General features: G+C 44.0%; 2 protein-coding genes across 2 annotated transcripts in view; one reads left to right on the top strand and one right to left on the bottom strand.

The window, feature by feature from the left end:
- The window catches only part of LOC309702166 (protein NLRC3-like), a 197945-nt gene that overhangs the window by 151308 nt on the left and 22874 nt on the right, over positions 1-23763 (top strand). The window contains exons 4-8 of the mRNA XM_082526623.1: positions 11579-11680; positions 12673-12751; positions 12913-13099; positions 13228-15028; positions 17860-18033. Of these exons, the coding sequence (XP_082382749.1) occupies positions 11579-11680; positions 12673-12751; positions 12913-13099; positions 13228-15028; positions 17860-18033 (2343 nt within the window). The remainder of the gene's footprint in view (positions 1-11578; positions 11681-12672; positions 12752-12912; positions 13100-13227; positions 15029-17859; positions 18034-23763) is intronic.
- The window catches only part of LOC309702247 (uncharacterized protein), an 81291-nt gene that overhangs the window by 16109 nt on the left and 41419 nt on the right, over positions 1-23763 (bottom strand). The gene's annotated exons all lie outside the window — the stretch shown is intronic.

Consider the following 23763-nt stretch of genomic DNA (forward strand, 5'->3'; position numbering starts at 1 on the left):
ACACGGACACGCAGCCCACCAGCTGCACACACGGACACGCAGCCCACCAGCTGCACACACGGACACGCAGCCCACCAGCTGCAGAAGGCTGGAGCGGTCCCTCGGATCCTCCAGCGAAGGCGGATGAAGGCTGGAGCGGTCCCTCGGATCCTCCAGCGAAGACAGACGAGCAGTTCACTAGCTGCACACATAGACACGCAGCCCACCAGCTGCACACACGGACACGAGATCCTGGTCCTCCTCAGCTGTGAGTTCTTCCTCTGTCATGAGAACCTCAGGGGGAGAACATGTGCTCACTCTCAGCTGCTTTAACAGGAAAGAAGCTCTTTTAGATCAAAGCTGAGAAACTGTTTGTAACAGCGAACTCTGTCACCTTTCTCTCCTCAGCCTGCTGCTGGACAGGCCCATGAAGCTCTGCTGTAAAGGCTTCCATGTCCCAGGCTTCACCTTTACCTGCTGACCAACGGGAGGCGTGGCCAAAACAGCGATGGGGAGTGGAGCAGCAGGTAGCAGAGGTGAGCCTCTTGTATGCAGCCTGTTATCTGTGGGACCAGGGAGGACGTGACAGCAGATGTTGCTGATTCAACATCTGTGTGACAGCTGGAGCAGCACAGTCTGCAGGAAACATCTGTGCATGTAGGAGACACCAAGGTTTACATGGTGGAAGCAGACGACTGACTCAAGCAGCCTCACATCACAGGCTGCTGGCTACAAGCACATGACCACAGTGACTGGTTTCACTGGTGTCTGTCCCAGTCTGTGGCAGAGATACAGGAAGTCACAGACAGCCTGCACACAGCGTTTCCTCTGGAGTGTGTTTCACACCCTGTTTGTGTTTCTCACTAACATGTTGTAGTTCTTCCTGCACACAGCAGCACTTTGATCATTTCTCCTGCTTTTCTTCCTTTTCTAGCTTTTATACACTGACAGTAACACAAAACTCCAAAGTCATCATTTGAGGATCTTATTAAGAGTTTCTGTGAGTTTAGTGAAGTCAGCCTCTCAACAATAAGTGTGTGTGTGTTGATTATCTAATGTTCAGAGAGGACTGCACTGATGTAGCATCCAGGTGAGCAGCTTATGAGCCAACAGGGGAAATTTAGCTGTATTATTGTTGTTTAAATGTAATAATTTATGATTTCATGTTCCAATATTTCACTTTTCCCAACGTTTTGTTATCATTTGGTCTGAAAACCATGACAAACAGCAGTGTTACAGTTGTTAGCATTAGCTGCTATAGAGCACTCAGTCCCTGTATTGGTGTTAGCGACATGAACATATCTGAGCTAACTGTGTGTTCCAGATGTGCAGCAAACCCAACTGTCCCTGTGGTTTCCTGCTGTAGACATTATCCCCATGATGCTGACGTCCTCTGGTGGGACGAGCTCACACGTTTATGGATTCAGATGCTAACTGGACCAGACTGGTGTCAACCTTTGTGCTATAGAAGCAAATCAAAGAAGAACCAGTTGAACCTGAGCTGTCTGTAGTGGTGACACCAACACCATGTCACCTGCACATGCTGACCCAGGGTCAGTGTTGAACCTATAAACTGTGTCCTCACAGTTCAATATGTCCTCACTGCACAGGTCAATGACATCAGAGCTGTAATGTTGTTCCCGTCTCACTAAAACTTCTGGCATAAGGTGACTTTTCTGGGTGATTCCTACTCCAGGGTCACCAGTTTGAATCCCTCTGTTACTGCTGGGAACGTGCTGCTAAAGTGCCCTTGAGCAAGGCCACGTCCAGCTTCTGAAGCCAACCCTGGGCTCTGCTTGCTGGCAGTGACAGAGTAGATGAAACAGCTCAGTGGATGCTAACTCACAGCTAACAGCGCTCTGTCATGGATAAGTGAAATAAAGCTGACTGACCCACAGCTGCACACAAACACCTGCAACACCTACAGGTCAGCAGGTCCACTGCTGTCTCTGATGGGCCCAAACTTTGCTTGTTCAGCGTTTGCTGCTGCTGACTTTGAAAATCACACCAAACATGGAATCAAATATATCGACTCAGCTTAGACTACAGAGAAGCTCGGCACTGCTCACAAAACTCAACACAAAAGGCTTTTTAAAGACAACAATCACTTTGACAGACACACAAACACGACTGAGTACAGAGGAGCTGCTGGTTTGAAGCCACAGAAATGTTCAAATGTTTAAACACACTGCAGCGTTGCAGCCGTGATGCATTTGTGCTGCTAAGGCCACACACATCAGCTGCCTTACATTTTAGTACCAGTTCATCTCTGACCATGGCAGCACAGTCTTTCCAGTACAGTGATGTTGGTGGGGACAGTGGGGACTGATTGTTCATTGGCTGTAAGCCGGTCACATGGACGTTTAACTGGTGCTTTGATTGCTCTGTAGTCTGTTGTGCCTGTGAGCTGCTCCTAAAATGAGACAGATTATAATTGTCACCATTCTGTTAATGACTCTTATTATGTGCGCTCTCCTCCACTGTCACACTAAACACATCAAACCTTTATTTTTGTGTAAAGTCAGGATTTATTGGCTCTTCTTAAAAGCGTCATGAAGTGCAAAACTCAGCAAACATTATACAAAAGTAGATTTAGAAGCTGAACTGAAAACATTTAAAGTGACAGTCAGCACAAATCCAGCTGACATCTCCATCCAACCCAAGTCTTCATTTAAAGTCATTATAACTGTGACACACGTTTGTTACAGTATTAATCCTGCCTGATGCTGCAGGGCCAACATCATGAAACAGGCTCAGCATTTATTTCCATTATGAAACTTTATCATTAAAAACAAACCATTGTTCTGCAGTCGTCCCAGGACTGTCGGTCAAACGTTCTCTCCACATGTTTAAGGCTGAGCTCACTTTATCGTCTGCCTGAAGGAGGAAAGCAGATGTTACTAAACATCACAATAAAACATATGAAATGGGTGCACATGAGGAACGTCTGCACTGTTAAAGCCATGCAAACATCTTCACACATGAAGCAGCAACACCTCTCAGTTTAGCAGCAGCTGGTAAAAGCCACAGTGATCCTGGAGCCTCCCTGAAGGACTCGTTCATCAGTAACTGTCAGGAGGACGATTAAACCTGCTGCACACGTCCTGTAGTTACACACTCGGGAGGAAAGACGACGTCCTCGCTCTGCAACATGATCTGTGTTTCATCCAGGACGCTCAAACACAGATTGGTTTCCAAATATTAGACGCACTGGTTCTTCATGCGTTTCTACCTGAGCACTCAGAGTCATTTCTACAACAGGCCTCCTTCACCTGCTGGTGCCTCTGTTTCTGTGTTTGGCTGTTTCCATCAGTGCCTGATGTTTGTGATCTTTGATCTGTTCTGAAGTCTCTCTTTGTAACACAAATGTTGTTTGGCTTCTTTTGCAAACAAGGCAAAAGAACTTTAATGGATTCATTTGCTGATCTTATTTTCTGATGCAAAGCCGTCCTTTCAACGCTTTAGAAAGAAAACCAAACAATGTTTTTAAAACTTTCCCAAAATGTAAAAGCTATTAAAACCATAAACTTCTGCTCCTTGATCATGTGATTCTTCTTCTAGACTGTCTGTAATTGTTATTGCTGATTGTCAATAAAGTTGTTTTTTATAAGTTATGTTGTAAAGGCAGCTTGTGGCGAGGGAGGAGGGGCGACTAAAAGCAGGTTCATATAGTGGGAAAGTCCTCAGGTCATGTGAGGATATTTACTGATGCGTCAACACTGTCAGATAAAAGAGCGGCTGCTGCATTTGTTCTCCCACAAATAAGTTTGGTGATGAGTAAAAGAATTACAGATGATGTGGCAGTTTATACTGGGAGCTGGTAGTGATGTTACTGGCTTGAACTGTGTGGAGGACGCACTAATATGGAGGTATGTGGTTTGCTGGGACTCTAGCAGCGTGCTAGTGAGCACAGGTGATATGTCTTCAGACTCTAGGCAACATATTGTTTTTGATATACTTCATTTACTGTATAGAATCAAACACAGAGGGATAGAAGTGGATTTCTTATGGCTCCCTGTGAATATCGGTGTTGATGCAATGAACAGGACGATAAGTTTAAAAAGGTGCAGCAAGAAGAAGTCGTGCAGGTTTGACTATAAAATACAGTGAAAGTGAGGTGAAGAGTATAATGAAGGTAAAGATGAAGGACGAGTGGCAGGCACACTGGGACAGAGACGGGAAAGGCAGATATTATTATACAGAAAACAGTCGTGTAGAAGAAGCTGCAGCAGAGACCAGGATGGAATCTGGAGAGTCAGAGTTGGTCACACAGGCTTGAATAGCACACTTAAAAAGGTAAACATGACACAGGAAGTGTGACTTCTGTGGACCAGAGGAGACGTTTGACGGGTTGTTAGCGTCGTCAGGATGCTGGATGGAAACGCTGTGCCTGATAGGATGATTACAGGCTGGACTTTGTCTTCCTGTTACAGATGGATCCAGGCCCTGGATGACTGCTGGACACACATGACCCACACTAGGCTGCCTTCATCCATCCTTTCCTCCTTCACTGAGACTCAGAGTCAGCATGTATGTATTTATCAGTGATTTGAATCCTTTCATTACAGAGTGAAGTTAAAGTAGACGTGTGAACACACTAATAAACACAAAGGGACACAACTACTACTCCATGATGTAAAGCTGAAGTATTACACAGCTTTATGAACCTCCTGTTATCCTGGTAGACGAGTACAGCAATAAATCTTTTACTTGAACATCTTCTGGCTGCAATAAGCTTTGAAATGTGACCATGAAGTTAGAGACACACTGACTGAAACCCACAGCTGTGACTGTGGATCACATCCACACACAGTGTAGCTGCTGTCTCTGTGTGAGGTCTGTGTATATATGTATATATTTATGCTTATATTCATATTCTCTTATTCCCCTTTATTTGATATCCTAATTCTGTGCTGTGTAAAAGTTTGTCGGTGTTCTGCTGCTACAAACTGGATTTCCTGGAGGATAAACATGAGGGATTCATAAAGTTCTATCTCTCTGTTAAAATCCCCCAAAATCAATGAAATGTGAATTTCAGGCAGACGTGTTTTTAAAAGAGTCTCTTTAATGGAAAAATGTGTTTTTAAAACCAGCCAATAGGAGCGTCTGTGGATATCAGCTGAGGCTGAACGCAGGAACACCATCACATATAAATACACAGAATTAAATCACTAGATAAAAGACGTCATTAAATAAGGATCAAATCAACATGTCAGAGGTCAAAGGTCAGTCAGAAGAGGTGTGGTTAAACACTGGCAGTGCAGTGACCTAATGCAGTTTGGTTACTGCCACGGGAAAAGCCCCGCCCCCTCTGAGCCTCCGCTGTGTCCTCAGCACATCCAGGAGCAGCAGGTCAGAGGGGGCGGGGCCATGTCAGGACTTATTTTAAGTAAAATTTAAAGTGGAGCGACGGCAGGAGTCACACAGCAGTAACCAGCTCTGTCTGCCAGGGTCAAAGGTCAAACAAGTCCTGCAGCTGACCCACACATAGACTTACACTGATCCACAGAGAGTGATGAATCCACACATCACTCGGCTGGAGGAAGCTGGGTTTCCACACCGTCCAATCAGAAACCAGTGTTGACACTGAGACCCGTCTCTGTAACAGGAAGTCCATGAACAGGCAGACCCTCTGCAGCAGGCTGACCTGTGACCTCTGAGACAGAGGGAGGAGTTTGTGTCAGCAGGGGGCGCTGCAGCATCGCCTGAGAGCTTTAAGAACAACAGCAATAAACAGGAAGTGAAAGTCACACTTCTGTTGGTGTGCGTCATCAGCAGACCTCCACCCTCTGCAGGAAGCTGAGATAAGAAGCAGCCAATCACAGAGCAGAGAGCGTGTGACTTCCTGTTCCTGCTGTTACTGTGACAACAGCTCCTGGGACAGAGCGCAGCTTTCTAAAGAGGAAAGATGCTGCTGTCACCCCCGGGTGTCATGTGACCCACCTGATGTACCGATTTAAGACTGTAAGAACAATAATAACAACATGTTTTAGTCAGGTGATCCATGCAGAGCAGATCCATGTGACCAAACACAGCTGGATCACATGTTTCCTCTCCTGGAAACAGAAAGCCTTCATGTATAAAGGCTCATGTACCCACTGAGCCCTGCTCTCAGATCTGTGAGGCTTTAACAAACAACAGTTTAAAGTCATGTTTAGCATCTTCTGTCAGTGTGGAAGGTCACACACTTTCCAGAGTGTTGAACCCTGAACTACTAGCTGTTCATGTCAGCCTGGACATAAATACAGACCTGCCTGCTGTCATAGACCCCAGCACTCACATGTTACTTATAAGTGACTCATATGTATGCATGTATATATTGTGTATATTGTGCTATTTCTTACTTAGTGTGTTGTGTCTTTGTTCCTGTTTGTGCTGCAGCACTGTAACCTAAATAATTTCCCCTGGGGATCAAAAAAGTATTCTGATTGTGATTAAATGAAAGCAGTCAGAGCAGAGGACGGTGATGTAAGGAATGGGATTTTAATCAGCCAGTCTCCTTTAACTCTCAGCATCACAAAGTAATGTGGTAACATCTGGACTGATGTGTTTACTGTCAGCTAGTTTAAATGCTGTAGGCTGCAGCCGTTGCTCTAACACTATAACTGTAACAGGGCTCAGTGCTGCTTCTAACAGTCTGAGCTGCTTCAGGCTTTATTTGTGAGGAGCACAGCAGCTTACAAACACGTGGCTGGGCCTGGACCCAAAGGAGTGTTTGTTAAAGCCTGCAGTGAATCCAGCAGCAGAATGATGGAAATGCAACACAGCAATGATGAAGAGGAGCAGCATTACAGCCAAAGTCCAGTTCATACAGTTAGGTCCATAAATCAAATAAGGGAAAGTAAAATGTTGTTGGATGCACCTGTCTGCACCCTTAATGCTCTCTGGTCGCTATGGTAACGCGTAAACATTTCTTTCAAAATAAGACACACGACTACAACACGGGAAAAGACCCAGGGAAACGAAGTTAACGATAAAAACCCTGAAAACCATTGTTGGATTTATATTTTATCATTGTCATTGTTATTGGGGAATATCTAACCATATATGCTTAGAGGTGTAGAACCAATTGTGTAATGATAGTAGTCTTTAAAGACTTTGTGTGACTCCAGAGTGTTCTGGCATTCACACCCACGTCCTGGGATCATGGGAGAGGTGCTACCTTCTTATTGTTTTGTGGTAGGATGTCTGTTTTAGTCTAAGTGCCTTTTGTTTAGATGAACTGCTGGACTTCCAGACCAGCAGGTTTAGGGAAGTCGTTTATGGGGTCACACTCTGACTCCACACACACACACACACACACACACACACACACACACACACTACATAACATACAGACTGGTACCTTTGTTCACGTGTATGTTAATGAACCTATGTATGTTCATGTAACCTCAATAAAAGAGCAGTGTTACGAGGGAACGGACGAGAGCAACTGTGGTCAAGCGAAGGAACGGCATTGGTCCAGGTCTCTCCCGTGCACGAGAAACATAAAGAACTACTCGTGTCTTGCTTTGCTGTGTAGCTGGATTGAACGATCCAGCGAACAGGTTTATGCTACAAACCTATCAACCATCAATTTCACACCGAGCCTCGACTCTCACGGCCCGGTACCAAACGACTCACGGACCGGTCCGTGACCCGGGGGTTGGGAACCGCTGAGTTAACGGATGAGTAGTTCAGGGCTGGACGTCATTTTCATTGTTAATATCTTTGTGAAAAGCACATTGATGTGAAAATCTTCATGAGAGTCAGAGGCCCTACAACACGATTAAAGATTCATTCAAAAGAAAATCACAAGTTATTATCATCTTCAGAACATTTCATTAAACATTAGAGACAGACTGCTGAGTACATCTCATCTCTATCCAAACAACCTACAGTCCACAAACACATCATGAACCAGTGCTCTGGGCTGTGGTCTGTCCCCAGTTACATGGATCAGCTGGTTCCCTGGAGGTGACTGCTGCTGTGGTTTGGAGCGGATGAATAAACCTGAACTGAATCAGGTGTCCAGTTACTTTTGGTCCCTTTAAACCAGGCTGTCACATGTTCAGGATGTGAAACTCCTCCTCCTCCGTGAAAACGGGTGTGGGTCACAATCAGCCAAGGTTTTGGGTGAACCCATTGTGAGATCTAGCCCCACGCTATCATGTGATTTCCTGTGATCAAATGTCCCAGGATGTGAGTGGGCGTTAAGACGTCCATGTCCCTCTTCAAGCAACTTAAAGAAGTCCAGACGCTTTTCTTTCCAAGCTCCTTCAACAACATCATTCATAGAACAGCTTCCAGCTTCTTTTGCTCGGCTACAGTTTGGATGGATTTGCATTTAAAGATGCAACAAGACTAAAATGGTTAGGGTCAGGAGGTCAAAGGTCAGAGCTCCTGTGGGTCTGAGGGCGGCCTCACGCTGGAGAAGGATGAAGGAGTCTGACCTGAGCCAGTGTTTGACATGAACACATCAGCACTGCTGTCAGTGAGCCTAACGACAGCCGTTAGCATCATTTCAGTGTTTCAGTCATAAAAACACTTCCTGTCTCTGTGGTGGTTACAGTGACATCATGCAGTTTGTGCTTTGACCTCCAGAGGGCGACAAATCAGCACAGACAGAGAGCTCCATTCAAACTTTGCTGCCATCAGGAATAATTCTTCAAATATAATCATCAGTGTTTGAGCAGTTATGATATCAGGGACAATCTAGACATGTGTGACAATACTGAACATGTCACATGACACACCTCAAACATCATGTGATCCACTCTCAGTCTGCACTTTCATTCATGACTTCAACAGGTTGAAATGAGCTTTGAAGAAACATCAGTTCAGTGCTGAAACATTTAAACGCTGCAGGAAGAACAACAACAAATTGATGACTGATGTTTGTGCTTCAAACAGGAAAACCAGCAGAAATAAATCACAGCCTGCCAGAGGTTTGGAGTTTCCCAGGTGCACCTGAACGCAGCACAGTGTCCCAATGCTCCTTATTGTCCTCAAACGTCTCTTTGGGTGTTTCCTTCCTGCTCAAAGTTTACTGTCACTTCCTGAACTTCGTGGAGTGGAGCTTGTTGTTGGTGTGTGAAGAAACTGTAAGTTTGCTTTGTTTCCTCCTTTAACAGTTTGTCTTTAGGAACTTTACTGTTTGTTCAGCTCGTGTTTGATTTCTTCACACAACAAACTGTGTGTGTTTGTATTTCCGGTCTCTCCATTAAAGTCAGTGTGTAATGTTTCCTGGCTAACATCAGCTGTGTGCAGCTTAGTTCAGCACAAATCTGCCGCTCCATAGTTCACGGTAACGGACTCACAGCTGGACCAACGAGGCCGAGTGTGTCCGCCACTCTGAGCTACGTTCGTGTTTGTGTACTTGTAGTTTGTACTTTGAGTTCACTCAGAGCCCACAGAGGACGCAGCGTACGTGATGACGTCACAGCCCTTTACCTCCTTTACTGTCACTGTGATTAATATTTACACACGAGACACCTGCAGAGCTCTGACGCTGAGCTAGCACACAGCATGCTAACACTAAGCTAAACAACATAAGCTTAAACATGTTTTTAAACAAGGAAAATGAACTACACCTTTTTAAATCCCTGTCAGAACTATTCCACAGGTTACCTCCTCTAACAGAAACACATCTCTGCTTTATATTTGTCCTTATCTTGTTTTTTTTAAAGAAATCTCTTCCCCTTAAGTCATATTGACTCTCTCTGACTTTGAACAGCTTCTGAGTACTGGGGCAAAGCAAGTTATTTTGTGCTTTATACATTATCTGTGCCATTTTATATTCAACTAAATCATAAAATTTCAGGGTATTCAGATTAATAAACAAAATGTTAGTTGGTTCTATATAGTTTGATTGGTTTATAATTCTTATAGCTCTTTTTTGTAACTTGAAAATATGAAGAGTGTTCGTTTTATATCCATTAGCCCATATCTCCAGACAGTAAGTCATATATGGAAGCAACAGAGTACAATAAAGTGTGTATAATGATTTTTTGTTCAGGACATGCTTTGTTTTATAGAGAATAGCAATGGTTTTTGACATTTTTGTTTTCACATTGATAAAGTGAGCTGCTGCTGCTGAACTTGAACAGGTAACAAAGTGATGAGCAGTCAGGCTGCAGGTTTCTACCTGTTCATGTTTCTACAGTAGAATCACTTTGAAGTGTCTTTGTGCTGTTTCATCTTTGATTTGTGTTCATAAACACTCAGAGAAACATCACGTGACCTCATCAGGATCTGTGTTGGTGTGTGGGGCTGTACCTCAGCTTTATGTTGTTACATGCTCATTTGTTCATTTTAACATCAAAGTAATGTTATGAGGAGTAATGAAGTAACGTACTCCATTACTTTTAATCAAAGTGTTCTGTGTAATATGTGTAATAATGACTGTTTTGAGTAATGACCAACACTGATCACAACAAAGAGGAAATGCCTCCAACATGCACAAACATTTGAGCCACAACATGCAGTTAATGTGCACAAATGTCTTTGATATGCTGCTCAGTGATGGTGGTGACTGTCAGAGCAGAGCTACTGAGAATCAATAAGTAATATCAATGATGGGATCAGAATCACTAAATTCTTCTCATCCCTGTCAGTATCATACATGTGCTGTATAATGTGATAAATGTAGAGGTGCTGGCTGTTCTCTCACTCTGCTGTTTAGCTGTAAAGGACGCCTCCCTGCCTTTGTCTCATTCATGACCTTTAATAGTCTCTTCTAACATGCAGAGATCTGTATGATCTGTTTCATAGAGTCTAACCAGCCTGTACAGGTAACAACAACAGTCACTGCATCACTGACACACAAACGTCATCTCTGTCAATAACAACATTCATACATGGAATAAAAACACATCAGTGGATCATTGCTGGAGCTGATGTTTGTGCTCCTGGTGCAAAGGCTCTCAGTTTCCTCCTTGAAATAACATCAGTGGTGGGTCAGCGACATGCTTTCTTTCCCTCTCAGGTTTAAATATCTGGGACTCTCCACCGTTTGGTTTTAGAGCTGAAGAAGCTTCTCAGATGAAACGTCTTCCAGAAACTTAAAGACGTCTCTTTTCTCTCCAAGCTCCTTAGATCACATGACCTGGATGACTGAACCTACAGACATATTGACCTGGTTTCATGGTCACATGACAGGTCAGAGGTCAGCGACTGTAACTCAGTTCCTCCTGTTAATGTGAACTCACTGAGTGTTTGTGGTTTACCTCTCAGACTGACTGAAGATGATGATGGAGGAAGAGGAGGACAGAGCAGAGTCTGCAGGGTCCAGCTGTCCGTCTGTGAGGAGTGACCGGTCCAAAGATCTAAATCCAGACTTCAGTGGTGAACCTGGAGCAACGAGGTCAGAGAGCTGAACTCACTGAGTAACAGAAATAATTCTGCACTGACATTATAATCAGTGTTGACTCTGGTTGATTGTCTGACTGTGTTTGTGAGCTGAGAGGAAATGAAAATGAGTTTGTAACAAAAATCAGTTTTGTCCAGTTTTCCTGTAAAAAGCTGAACTCTAATCTAAGAGGATGTTACTGACAGGAAACAGCTGCATTATCTGCAGTCTGTGTGATCACAGCTGCTTCAATCATGTTTGTGTCTGCAGAGGTCAGAGGTCACAGTCTGCAGGGTCCAGCTGTCCGTCTGTGAGGAGTGACCGGTCCAAAACTCCACCCCCAGACTTCAGTGGTGAACCTGGAGCAACGAGGTCAGAGAGCTGTGATGACTCCTTTACATGTTTGTGTTTCCTGGATAAATATGACCTGAAACATCCTCAGATTGTTACAAAGATTCATTAAAAAGAAAACAATGAAAGAGAAAAGATCCAAATGTTCGACTTGGTCATTTGCTGTTTGAGGACAGTGATGCTCATATCTGTGGGGAAAGTGTGACCTGAGTGGGTTCATGTTTGTCTTTAAAGAACAGAGCTGCTCTGATTCTCTTTGTGTCTGATCTGTTAAACAGTCTGAGAGGTCACACAGAGACCCAGCAGCTAAAGCCTGGATCATACTGGCTGCTGTTACTCCATCAGGACAACACTGAACCACAGTGGTGTGGATGTAGTGGATAAATCCCACCATACTGATGCTCAGAGTTAACCACAGGGAACAAAACCAGATGTTACCTTCAGATTGTGACCTTTGGAGTGGACGATGCAGATTTCAATAGAGAATAAATGTTGTTGTTTTTCAGCTGTGAAGAAAGAATCTAATTTTCTGAACTTAAGAATTTATGATGCTGGAAACAACATGGAGACTATAACACAACATTTCCACTGTGTTCATAGAATGAATGTAAAACTGTCAGACATTCATTAAATATGCAAAATGTCTACAGAAGCATCAGAGGGTCAGACGTGAAGCACTCAGTGATTTTGATCAAATGCCTCATCAGTTATTGATCTGTACTACACTGATCTACCACGTTAGTAAAGCTGGTGTTCTGGTGGTGGAGGGAGACTCGGATCATGTTCTGGTTTTGGAGCAGTGATCTGCTGATGGTTCAGTTTGATGAGCTTCTTCAAAATCATCCCTGACATCACCACTGAAAGGACGTCCATGAAAACAGACTGAAAATTACTGATATGTTCACAATCTGAGAGTTTAAAACTTGACAGACTTGATTCAGATGAAGTTATTTGAGCAGAAACTCCTGGATCTTTATCCTGTGTTGATCTAATCCTTCATGGTTCCTCCACAGAGTGGAGCAGCAGAGCTCAGAGGGTCCCAGTGGTCAGTCTGCCCAGCAGCATCAAACACAGCTGGACTCCATATTTATGGTCTGTACATGTACAACAACTACTGTTACATCTGTTCTGTTCACAGTCATCTCCATGCTGCTCTTTGTAGACCAGTGGATCGTCAGTGTGTCCAACATGGATCTGATGTTTGGCTCCATGATTTCAGTCTGATTGGCTCATTCATAAATATTCTGTTCCAGCTGCTGGAGGACAACATCATCACTTTTGTGAAGAACGAGCTGAAGAAGATCCAGAAGGTTCTGAGTCCAGATTACCCAGAATGCTTAGAGAGTCAGAGGAGCAGCAGCAGAGAGGCATTTGTGAAGATCACAGTGGACTTCCTGAGGAGAATGAAGCAGGAGGAGCTGGCTGACCGTCTGCAGAGACGTAAGAGGATTTATCTAAAGATTTAAGCTGCTGGATAAATGAACATTTTCCAGAGATGGAAGATGGAGCAACATGTTTTAAAGATTAGTTCTTTTTGGAATTGAGTGTTTATTTTTCTTCTCTATCAGAACTTCAAGCTGCAGTTTGTCATCGTAACCTTAAATCCACCCTGAAGAAGAAGTTCCAGTGTGTGTTTGAGGGCATCGCTAAAGCAGGAAACCCAACCCTCCTGAATCAGATCTACACAGAGCTCTACATCACAGAGGGAGGGACTGCAGAGGTCAATGATGAACATGAGGTCAGACAGATTGAAACAGCATCCAGGAAACCAGACAGACCAGAAACAACCATCAGACAAGAAGACATCTTTAAAGCCTCACCTGGAAGAGATGAACCAATCAGAACAGTGCTGACAAAGGGAGTGGCTGGCATTGGGAAAACAGTCTTAACACAGAAACACAGCCTGGACTGGGCTGAAGACAAAGCCAACCAGGACATCCAGTTCATATTTCCATTCACTTTCAGAGAGCTGAATGTGCTGAAAGAGGAAAAGTTCAGCTTGGTGGGACTTGTTCATCGCTTCTTTACTGAAACCAAAGAAGCAGGAATCTGCAGCTTTGAAGACTTCCAGGTTGTGTTCATCTTTGATGGTCTGGATGAGTGTCGACTTCCTCTGGACTTCCACAAAACTACAATCCTAACTGACCCTAGAAAGTCCACCTCAGTGGATGTGCTGCTGATAAACCTCATCAGGGGGAAACTGCTTCCCTCTGCTCGCCTCTGGATAACCACACGACCTGCAGCAGCCAATCAGATCCCTCCTGACTGTGTTGGCATGGTGACAGAGGTCAGAGGGTTCACTGACCCACAGAAGGAGGAGTACTTCAGGAAGAGATTCAGAGATGAGGAGCAGGCCAGCAGGATCATCTCCCACATCAAGACATCACGAAGCCTCCACATCATGTGTCACATCCCAGTCTTCTGCTGGATCACTGCTACAGTTCTGGAGGATGTGCTGGAAACCAGAGAGGGAGGACAGCTGCCCAACACCCTGACTGAGATGTACATCCACTTCCTGGTGGTTCAGGCCAAAGTGAAGAAGGTCAAGTATGATGGAGGAGCTGAGACAGATCCACACTGGAGTTCAGAGAGCAGGAAGATGATGGAGTCTCTGGGAAAACTGGCTTTTGATCAGCTGCAGAAAGGAAACCTGATCTTCTATGAATCAGACCTGACAGAGTGTGGCATCGATATCAGAGCAGCCTCAGTGTACTCAGGAGTGTTCACACAGATCTTTAAAGAGGAGAGAGGACTGTACCAGGACAAGGTGTTCTGCTTCATCCATCTGAGTGTTCAGGAGTTTCTGGCTGCTCTTCATGTCCATCTGACCTTCAGCAACTCTGGACTCAATCTGCTGGAAGAACAACAGAGAATCTCGATGTTGTCTAAGTTAATTAGCAAACCAAACCTACAATCTCTCCACCAGAGTGCTGTGAACAAGGCCTTACAGAGTCCAAATGGACACCTGGACTTGTTCCTCCGCTTCCTCCTGGGTCTTTCACTGCAGACCAATCAGACTCTCCTACGAGGTCTGCTGACACAGACAGGAAGTAGCTCACAGACCAATCAGAAAACAGTCCAGTACATCAAGGAGAAGCTCAGTAAGAATCTGTCTGCAGAGAAAAGCATCAATCTGATCCACTGTCTGAATGAACTGGATGATCGTTCTCTAGTGGAGGAGATCCAACAGTCCCTGAGATCAGGACGTCTCTCCACAGGTGAACTGTCTCCTGCTCAGTGGTCAGCTCTGGTCTTCATCTTACTGTCATCAGAAGAAGATCTGGATGTGTTTGACCTGAAGAAATACTCTGCTTCAGAGGAGGCTCTTCTGAGGCTGCTACCAGTGGTCAAAGCCTCCAACAAAGCTCTGTGAGTACATTTGTACTCATGTCTTTACTTTTAACATCCAACTGTGTCAGTAATTTATTTCACCAGGCTTTCTGTCTCTGTATGAATTTGTATCCTAAAGTTTTGGGATTTCTCCAATACAACTGTGACCTCTTTGATGCCTCCAGAACTCGAGACGCTGGATTCACCATAAACTCTGATCATCACTGCTGCTGTTATGTTATCAGTCTTTGTTTAAACACTTAGGCTGCATGTGCCTGATGTTGTGATACTTTATATTCACATGCATGCTCCTAGATACATTTCTACTGCAGGTCTATTTTAGTCACAAATGTTGGTGAAACACTTGCTTTTACATGCATGGTGGGTCCTGCATTAAAGAAAGCATTTGAATTACTCAGTGAATCCTGGCAGCCAGAGAAACATCCTTAGTTCCACTTTAAACTAAACTCTGCTTCGGTCTTCCACAGTGTGTTTGTTGTTTCTTTGTTGTTGTTGGCCTGCTCTCTCCTCTCACTCCAATCTGGTTGCAGCAGATGTTTGTCCCTCCCTGAACCTGCAGACTTGGGTGCAGCACCTCAGTTCATCTTCAGTCTGAAACCAGCTGTTGTAGCTATATCCCCTCAAGCACACCTTCCCTGGTCATCTCTGCTGTGGTTGCTATAAAATTTAATCTTGATTTAAAAAAAAGAACAAAAAACCTCAAGTCAGACTTGATGCCATTTGTTGGCAGCATGGTGCCTGTTTGTCTTTGATGATAACCTGCAGCACAGTCTAAAGCAAACCTTCGGACTTTATTGACTTTATGCATGTATATATTCTTCCTGTTCACCTTGGACACACAGCAGCTCTCTGTTTGTTGTGATTGGATCTAGAACAGCCAACATATCCTAATCTAGATGATTTCTAAGGTGGTATCTGGGAGGAAAAGTTAAAATCAGCTTGGATGGCCTGTACTGTATGATGGCCTTGGTTGCACCACATTGATAGCCATGCAGGGTGGTTCACTACTTGGGCAAGAAGACCGAGGAGTGAGCCACCCTTGGTCAAAGCTTGGTCATTCAAGCTCACTGTTTTCCCCTTGTTGGTTGATGATAGTTTTTTTTTTACCTGACTTATAGTCATCATTGTCTTCAAATTAACTCACACACTGCTGACTGCTGTAGCTTACCTGGCTGAGCAGGTGACCCATGCACTGAAGGTTAGAGTCGTGACTCCAGGGCCTGGTTTGAGTCTGCCCAACACCATTTCCTGTGTGTTATTCTCCTCACTTCTCCCTCCCTCCCTGTCTTCTTTGTCCTATACAGTGAAGACAAAAGGCCTCGAGTTCTGAAAACTCTTCCCCTTCATCACCTTCCATCTCTCTCATCTAAAATCACCAGTATTCTCTGAGTAGAGAATCTCTTCACAATCTTGAATGATAAGGATCCAAGTGGGTAAAGTTAGTTATTTGTTGTGTTCCTATTTGCAGCTGGGATAGATTAAGAAAAACTATCGGCTGCCCAAATTACATCCAGTTTAGAAGACAAACATTGAGTGAAGTGTTTGTTTCATCATCCTTCACAACTCATCAACCAGGTGTCACAAACTGCAGCAGGACAGTACAAAGCATGTCATACTGGATGGCTGCAACAACCAGAGTTTTACCTACCTTTGGTATTTCGTGACAGCATGAGCGTAATATTTACTGAACAGAGTCGTCTTCTGTAATCTTTTCAGATTCAGATTCAGAACACTGTATTTATTTTCAAGGGGCAATTAGGATACTGAGCTTTCCAACCGTACATACAATACACAAACATCACATTGGGGAGACGGGTCAGGCTAGGTAGCTGGCCGGTCAGCCGCTACAGCAGCGACCCGGAACCAAACAGCAGAAAATGCACAACATCAGGAAAGATGAGGAGAAAAAAGAACTCCCCCCAGACTGAGCTCCAACAGGGAGATCAGTTTGAGAAAAGACAAAAAAAATGACCTTAGCGCAGATCACATGAAAACTCTTAATACGCCATAGAAACACATGACAAGTAACAGGGATGGGTAAAAGGTGAGAGACAGCGCACCCGGGCCTGCAGCATTTGCGCTGGTCCCCTCGACCCACCGTCTGCACCGGGAGGGGATAAGCATGCTTAGGATGGGAAGGAAAGTCTAAACACCGTCTGTTATCAGGGTGAGATTTGTTCAGCTCCAGCCTTGAGACCACAGCTCGCGCCGGTATGTTAGCCGCATGAAATGATGGTGGCTTTCTTTGGTGCGAACAACTGCATGTCAATTTCACAGCTGATCTAACAGTCCGTCACTCGTCTCTCAATCTCCCGTTGGAGAGCCACGAGCTTCTCCGAGAGGTTATCGGTTTTGCGCTCAAAGAGCAAAGTCTGAGAACTCACGACCACCATGAGCTTCTTCAAGATCTTATCCGTGCTGCGTTCAATGAGCCCATTTTGAGAAGTCACGACCCGTCCCATTGTTTCAGTCACAGCGGGCAGCCTTGTGGGGGTTTGAACAGCTGATTCCGCTTTCTTTAATCTTCAATAAGCCAGGGCCAAGCCAGCTCAGATCAGCAAGAACCCTTTGCTGCTGTGAATGTCCGTGCTGCTATATTTCAGGATCAGGCTCTAAATGTACAAATGGATCTGAGAAGATTTCCAATCATGTTTCTACTAGATTTACAGTTTGTTTTCATGTCGTCTGACTCAGAAGGTGGAGCAGGTGGAGCTTACAAGAAGTAAGTGCTGCTATAGAAGAAGAGTTGTGTTTTAATGAAGCTATTTAGTTAACCAATAATTGTATTGCATGCTGGCATTAAAAATGTTTCATTTGACTGATTTAATTGTTTGTTTGTTTTCTTCCAGACTGAGCGGCTGTAACCTCTCAGAGAGAAGCTGTGATGCTCTGTCCTCAGTTCTCAACTCCCAGTCCTCTAGTCTGAAAGAGCTGGACCTGAGTAACAATGACCTGCGGGATTCAGGAGTGAAGCTTCTGTCTGCTGCACTGCAGAGTCCACATTGTACACTGGAAACTCTCAGGTCAGGATCCAAACATATCATTAAATGATATTATTGTACAAACAACCAAGCTTTATAGAATTGGCAGGTGAACTTTTCTTTATCTTTGGATTGCTTAGGAGATTCTTAATTACTGTCTGAACATTTTTTACAGTCACATATTTTGTTTTAATGGTCAAACAGAATTATTGTTCAGTTCAATGAGCAGGTAGCTGTGAGATTCATAATAATGAGGTATATTTGTATTAGAGATGACTAAACTTGAACAGTAGCTGTGAGTTACTTTGTTTACTCATGTGTGCTGATGTTGTGAGTATTTTAAAGCTGAAGTAAACTTGTAATGAGTTTAATAGAGTTTCTGAAGTAAGTGTACTTGGAGACATTTATGTGTTTACTAAAGTCCAGGAGCAGGAGGCTGTGTGTAGCATAGAGGAACCCAGACCTCAGCTTTGTCTCCTGGTTTCTGTTGCTGCTGTTACAGTTTCCCCTCATCGTTCCCTTCAACAGTCTCCTCACTGTAACAAATCAAAGTGTTACTGTATAGATTCACGTCTGAATGTTGCCATGTGCTATTAAAACTGAAAGCGATGTTTCATACACCCACGTGGTTCAGTCACACAGTAACTGATGGTAAATAATGTTTGTGTTGAGCACATCGTACAGGTCAGCTGCTCCACACAGATCTCAGGTTTACATGGAACAGTTTGTGATCATGAAGGATAAACCTCACTTCCTCTTTGTTTCATACAGATGTGACATGAACAATAACACATTCATGAAATCCTTTTAGGAACACAAACACTATTGTAGCTGGAGAATATACACTCAACAAAAATATAAACGCAACACTTTTGTTTTTGCTCCCATTCCCCATGGGATGGACGTAGAGACCTAAAATTCATTCCAGATACACAATATAACCATCCCTCCCAAACAGTGGTCACAAATCAGTCCAAATGTGTGGTAGTGGGCACATCTGCTATATTGAGATAATCCATCCCACCTCACAGGTGTGCCACATCAGGATGCTGATCTGACATCATGAGTAGTGCACAGGTGTACCTCAGACTGCCCACAACAAAAGGCCACCCTGGAATGTGCAGTTTTGTCTCACAGCAAAATGCCACAGATGCCACAAGCAATGAGGGAGCGTGCAACTGGCATGCTGACAGCAGGAATGTCAACCAGATCTGTCGCCCGTGCATTGAATGTTCATTTCTCAACCATAAGCCGTCTCCACAGGCGTTTCAGAGAATATGGCAGCACATCCAACCGGCCTCACAACCGCAGACCTCGTGTAACCACACCAGCCCAGGACCTCCACATCCAGCAGGTTCACTTCCAAGATCGTCTGAGACCAGCCACCCAGACAGCTGCTGGAACAATTGGTTTGCACAACCAAACAATTTCTGCACAAACTGTCAGAAACCGTCTCAGGGACGCTCAACTGCATGCCCGTCGTCCTCATCGGGGTCTTGACCTGACTCCAGCTCGTCGCCGTAACAGACTTGTGTGGGCAAATGCTCACATTCGATGGCGTCTGGCACGTTGGAGAGGTGTGCGCTTCACGGATGAATCATGGTTCACATTGTTCAGGGCAGATGGCAGCTGAGAATGTCCCAGTTCTTGCATGGCCAGCATACTCACCGGACATGTCACCCATTGAGCATGTTCGGGATGTGCTTGACCGGCGTATACGACAGCGTGTACCAGTTCCCACGAATATCCAACAACCTCGCACAGCCATTGAAGTGGAGTGGACCAACATTCCACAGGCCACAATTGACAATCTGATAGACTCCATGCGACGATGTGTTGCACTGCATGAGGCAAATGGTGGTCACACCAGATACTGACCGGTTCTGGGTCCCCAGACCCCCAATAGCGCAAAAAACTGCACATTCCAGGGTGGCCTTTTGTTGTGGGCAGTCTGAGGTACACCTGTGCACTACTCATGATGTCAGATCAGCATCCTGATGTGGCACACCTGTGAGGTGGGATGGATTATCTCAATATAGCAGATGTGCCCACTACCACACATTTGGACTGATTTGTGACCACTGTTTGGGAGGGATGGTTATATTGTGTATCTGGAATGAATTTTAGGTCTCTACGTCCATCCCATGGGGAATGGGAGCAGTAACAAAGGTGTTGCGTTTATATTTTTGTTGAGTGTATTTGAATGTAGGATAATGTAGGGGATCAGAAACAACAGTAATAACTAACCACCACCTCACCATTTGGGTTGGTAGCTGCATGTTGATTGATGAAGTCATTTTCTTCTTCCTCCATTTCTACCTTATAAACATCAGATTAAAAGCTGCACAGAGACAGGCCCTGGACATGTTTAGCCTAGCTTAGTACAAGGACTGGACATGGGGGAAACGGCTCTCATCACTGGATCAAAACATGAAAACAAATCTGAAGTAAAGTTTTGTTGAAGTGAACTGTGGTGGTGCCCAATGTTCCCTCTAAGCTGCGCTCGTGCAACTGCGCGCTGCTGGCACGTCTCTGCGCACAGAAAATCTGTGTTGCACACAAAAAAAAAAATCAAATCTCAATTGAAATAAAAATTAAATCTTCAACAATTCTGTTCTGCAGTGTTAGTCAGTGACTGGCTGCTCCCATATGGGATTAGAACGATGCCACCTTATCCCATAGTCCAGCCAATCATGCGATTCACATTCGTATATACGCAGCTAATCAACGTCGCTGACAGGCTATGACAGCGTCCTTATGTGCCAACACCGGTGTTATAGCGAGCAAAGTGGCTGATGATGAGGTGAAGCCACGTTAATGACAACGTATACAACCATTGGAGATGTGAGCAGGACAGACGGAGCAACTGAGGGAAAAAGTGTGGACTTTATACCAGTTTTTAAATTGTGTTGATCGGCCACGTAAAACCAGAGTTATGATAAAATATCTGCAATGTTTGGTTTTCTTCCTGAATAGTATTGTTGTTTATAACAACGATAGTATTCAGTATTTATTGCAACAAACTTTGTTGTTTGCAAAACTCAGTTACTTTTTTGAAGAAGTAACTATATAATTAACTGCCCAACATTGGTCATTATATCCTGTATTTTGCAGACAGAGTTACAGACTCTCTCCCAGACCACAGACTCATAATACAAGTCAGAGCTTTATAAAAATAAAGCTGTGTTTTCAAAATTGGAGTTCAAGTTATTTTTACTTCCAATAGTGTTAACATGCTACAGGTCATCAACAAGGTTGTTTTTAATTTTCATTGTAAGTGGGCTAAAGCAGTTAATTAAAAGTAGCCTAACATAAATGTAAATGCTGTAATTTGATTACTTTAATAAACCATGTAACTTGGATGGATAAGATGCTGGCGTGACCACAGTGCACACGTCTGCTGTTGCTCACAGTGGTCCAAGGGACGCTCAGGGAGTTTGTGTGTTCGCTCAGACACATGAAACATTAGAGGGAACATTGGCGGTGACTGGCAGGGAAAAGGGGAATGATAAGACTTACTGTAAATATAATTATGTATGTATTGAAAAAGGAACAACTAAAATGTTCCAGCTGAAAAAATGAAATCAGTTTCAGTTTATGAGCTCTGTTTGTTTTCTTTACAATTCCAACCTTTTATTTTGAAATGAGCTGCTCGTTCCTGTTTAGAGTTGATGAGCTGATGTGGGTGAGAGGACTCAGGCAGCCTGACAGAGTTCATGTCCAGGTCTTCCCTGCTTGTCCTGATACATAAACATGAGTATCCTTGCAGGTCAGATCTCATCAGTCACACCTGTTAGTGCAGCTCTCCTCTAGATTGTAGTGCTTGTAAAACTAGGATGATTTTAGGAGCCTGGACCGCAGATCTAAGGGAAGATATGACTTGGAAAGACTAAACCAACCTATTAGAGGTGTTCGGACTAACATAGATAAATACTCAGATTTACACCTTTAGTGTCTCACAAAGGGTTGAAAAGTGAATGTGCACAGAGAGGTTGGTGGTGAGACGGGCACTTCCAGCACTGTAGATGTGTTCCAGCTCAGTGTTCATGGAAATAATCCGGAGAGCAGGATTCCTTGATGAATGTTACATCTTCTTAAAGTTATAATCCACAGGGAAAACTGAAACTGTCGATCTGATATCTACTCAACCAATCAGGTGTTTACATGCCCTTCACTGATCTCCAGCCCCACCTTATTATCAGTTTCTCTCTTTTACATCTGAATTATCTTCACTTCACATTTCAGTCAGTTCAGATTTCATTAGCACGTTCACTTTAGCATAATCCATTTTAATCCAAACACCTTTCTCTTTAAACTCTGTTTGTCAGTCACAGTATATCCAGTACAATCCTCTTTTTCACTGCGTCACACACATTCAGAGATCAGAGTGTCCTGTGTGTGCTCTCATTCACTCACACTCACTCTCATATGGCTGAAGTCTGTTTGTACACAGGCTGTCAGCTGGCCTGAGTTAGGCCTGTCTCTAAAATCATTATTTTATTACTTTTATTCTGATTCATCAAAGCCAAACTCAAACATATTTATATTTACTGATTATGTTCTCATCAATAATTAACAGTCAGTACATTCAGATATGAATCATAATTCAGTGTTTAACATATTATCACAGATGGACTGCACAGGAGATCTCCTTTATGAAGAAACTGTGAAAGTTTGTCCAACAGTGGGAAACATTTCAGAGAACATCTCAGAGAATATCTGTGAAGCAGAAACGAAACATAATAATAGAAGAAAAGCCAAATAATGATCCAAATCCTGCTCTGAGACTATCAGACAGTAAAGGCTTCCAAAGACTGCTCACCTCTCAGACTTACTTAAAGATGCTGGTGCTGTCCACAGATCAGCTGACCTGCTGGGTCTCCATGATCAGCTTTGTTTCTTGGAGATAAAGGCTAAAGCCTTTAGAGCTTCAGTTCTCCAGAGCAGCAGGATGTCTGAGGTCCGCAGAAACACAAAAACACAGCAGCTAAAAATAGTTGTTCAAAGAAAACGAGGTGGGAGCTGCTGATTCCTGAGCTTTGATACTGGATTAGCTTCAGTAGTTATTCCAATCACTGCTGTAGGAGCTACATTTAGTCACAGCTGACTGTCTTCTTTGAACAATCACAATGACTACTGTTCTAAAAAACAAGCACACAAAGAACCAATGAGAGTGTAGAACAGGATAAAGAGCTCCTGTGATGGTGGCAAAGAAATGAGCAGCAGACGGCCGTCTACATGTTGTAGTGGTTTACAGTCACCAGGGGGCGCCGTCACGGCCACGCAGTCAGTGGGCTGCTCTGCTTGTGCTGTTGTTGGTGAAGCTCAAGTGAAAGCGAATGTTAAAACAATGAAAAGTGTCCACTGCAGCCTCCATCTGAGCTTGTCATGTTCTTCTTCTTTGATCCTTCGTGTTTGTGCTGAACACTGCTGTCGCTCTCTTCCCTGTTCCCGCCCACTTTCTAACCAATCAGCATTGGAGCGTGCACAGCGTCGTCCACACTGAGCTTTGTTGTTAGCTCATGGACTCGTCTGCAGAACATTTCCAGTACAATAACCAGCTGTGCATGCGCCCCAAGCAGCAGCTTCAAGCTCACCTCAAAGAAGTTTAACAGGAAGGACGACTCATCCATCATGCGTCCAGCTGTGACCGTGTCCACAGCAGAGTGTCACCGCGGCTTAATGCTAACATGCACACATGAAGCTAATACCACCACGAGCAGCTGCTCAGTGGATTTGGAGGAGAAATGTCTGCAGCTTCTCACAGGCAGT

Source organism: Aulonocara stuartgranti (genome assembly GCF_965226115.1).
Source record: "Aulonocara stuartgranti genome assembly, chromosome: 3".
Lineage (NCBI taxonomy): Eukaryota > Metazoa > Chordata > Actinopteri > Cichliformes > Cichlidae > Aulonocara > Aulonocara stuartgranti.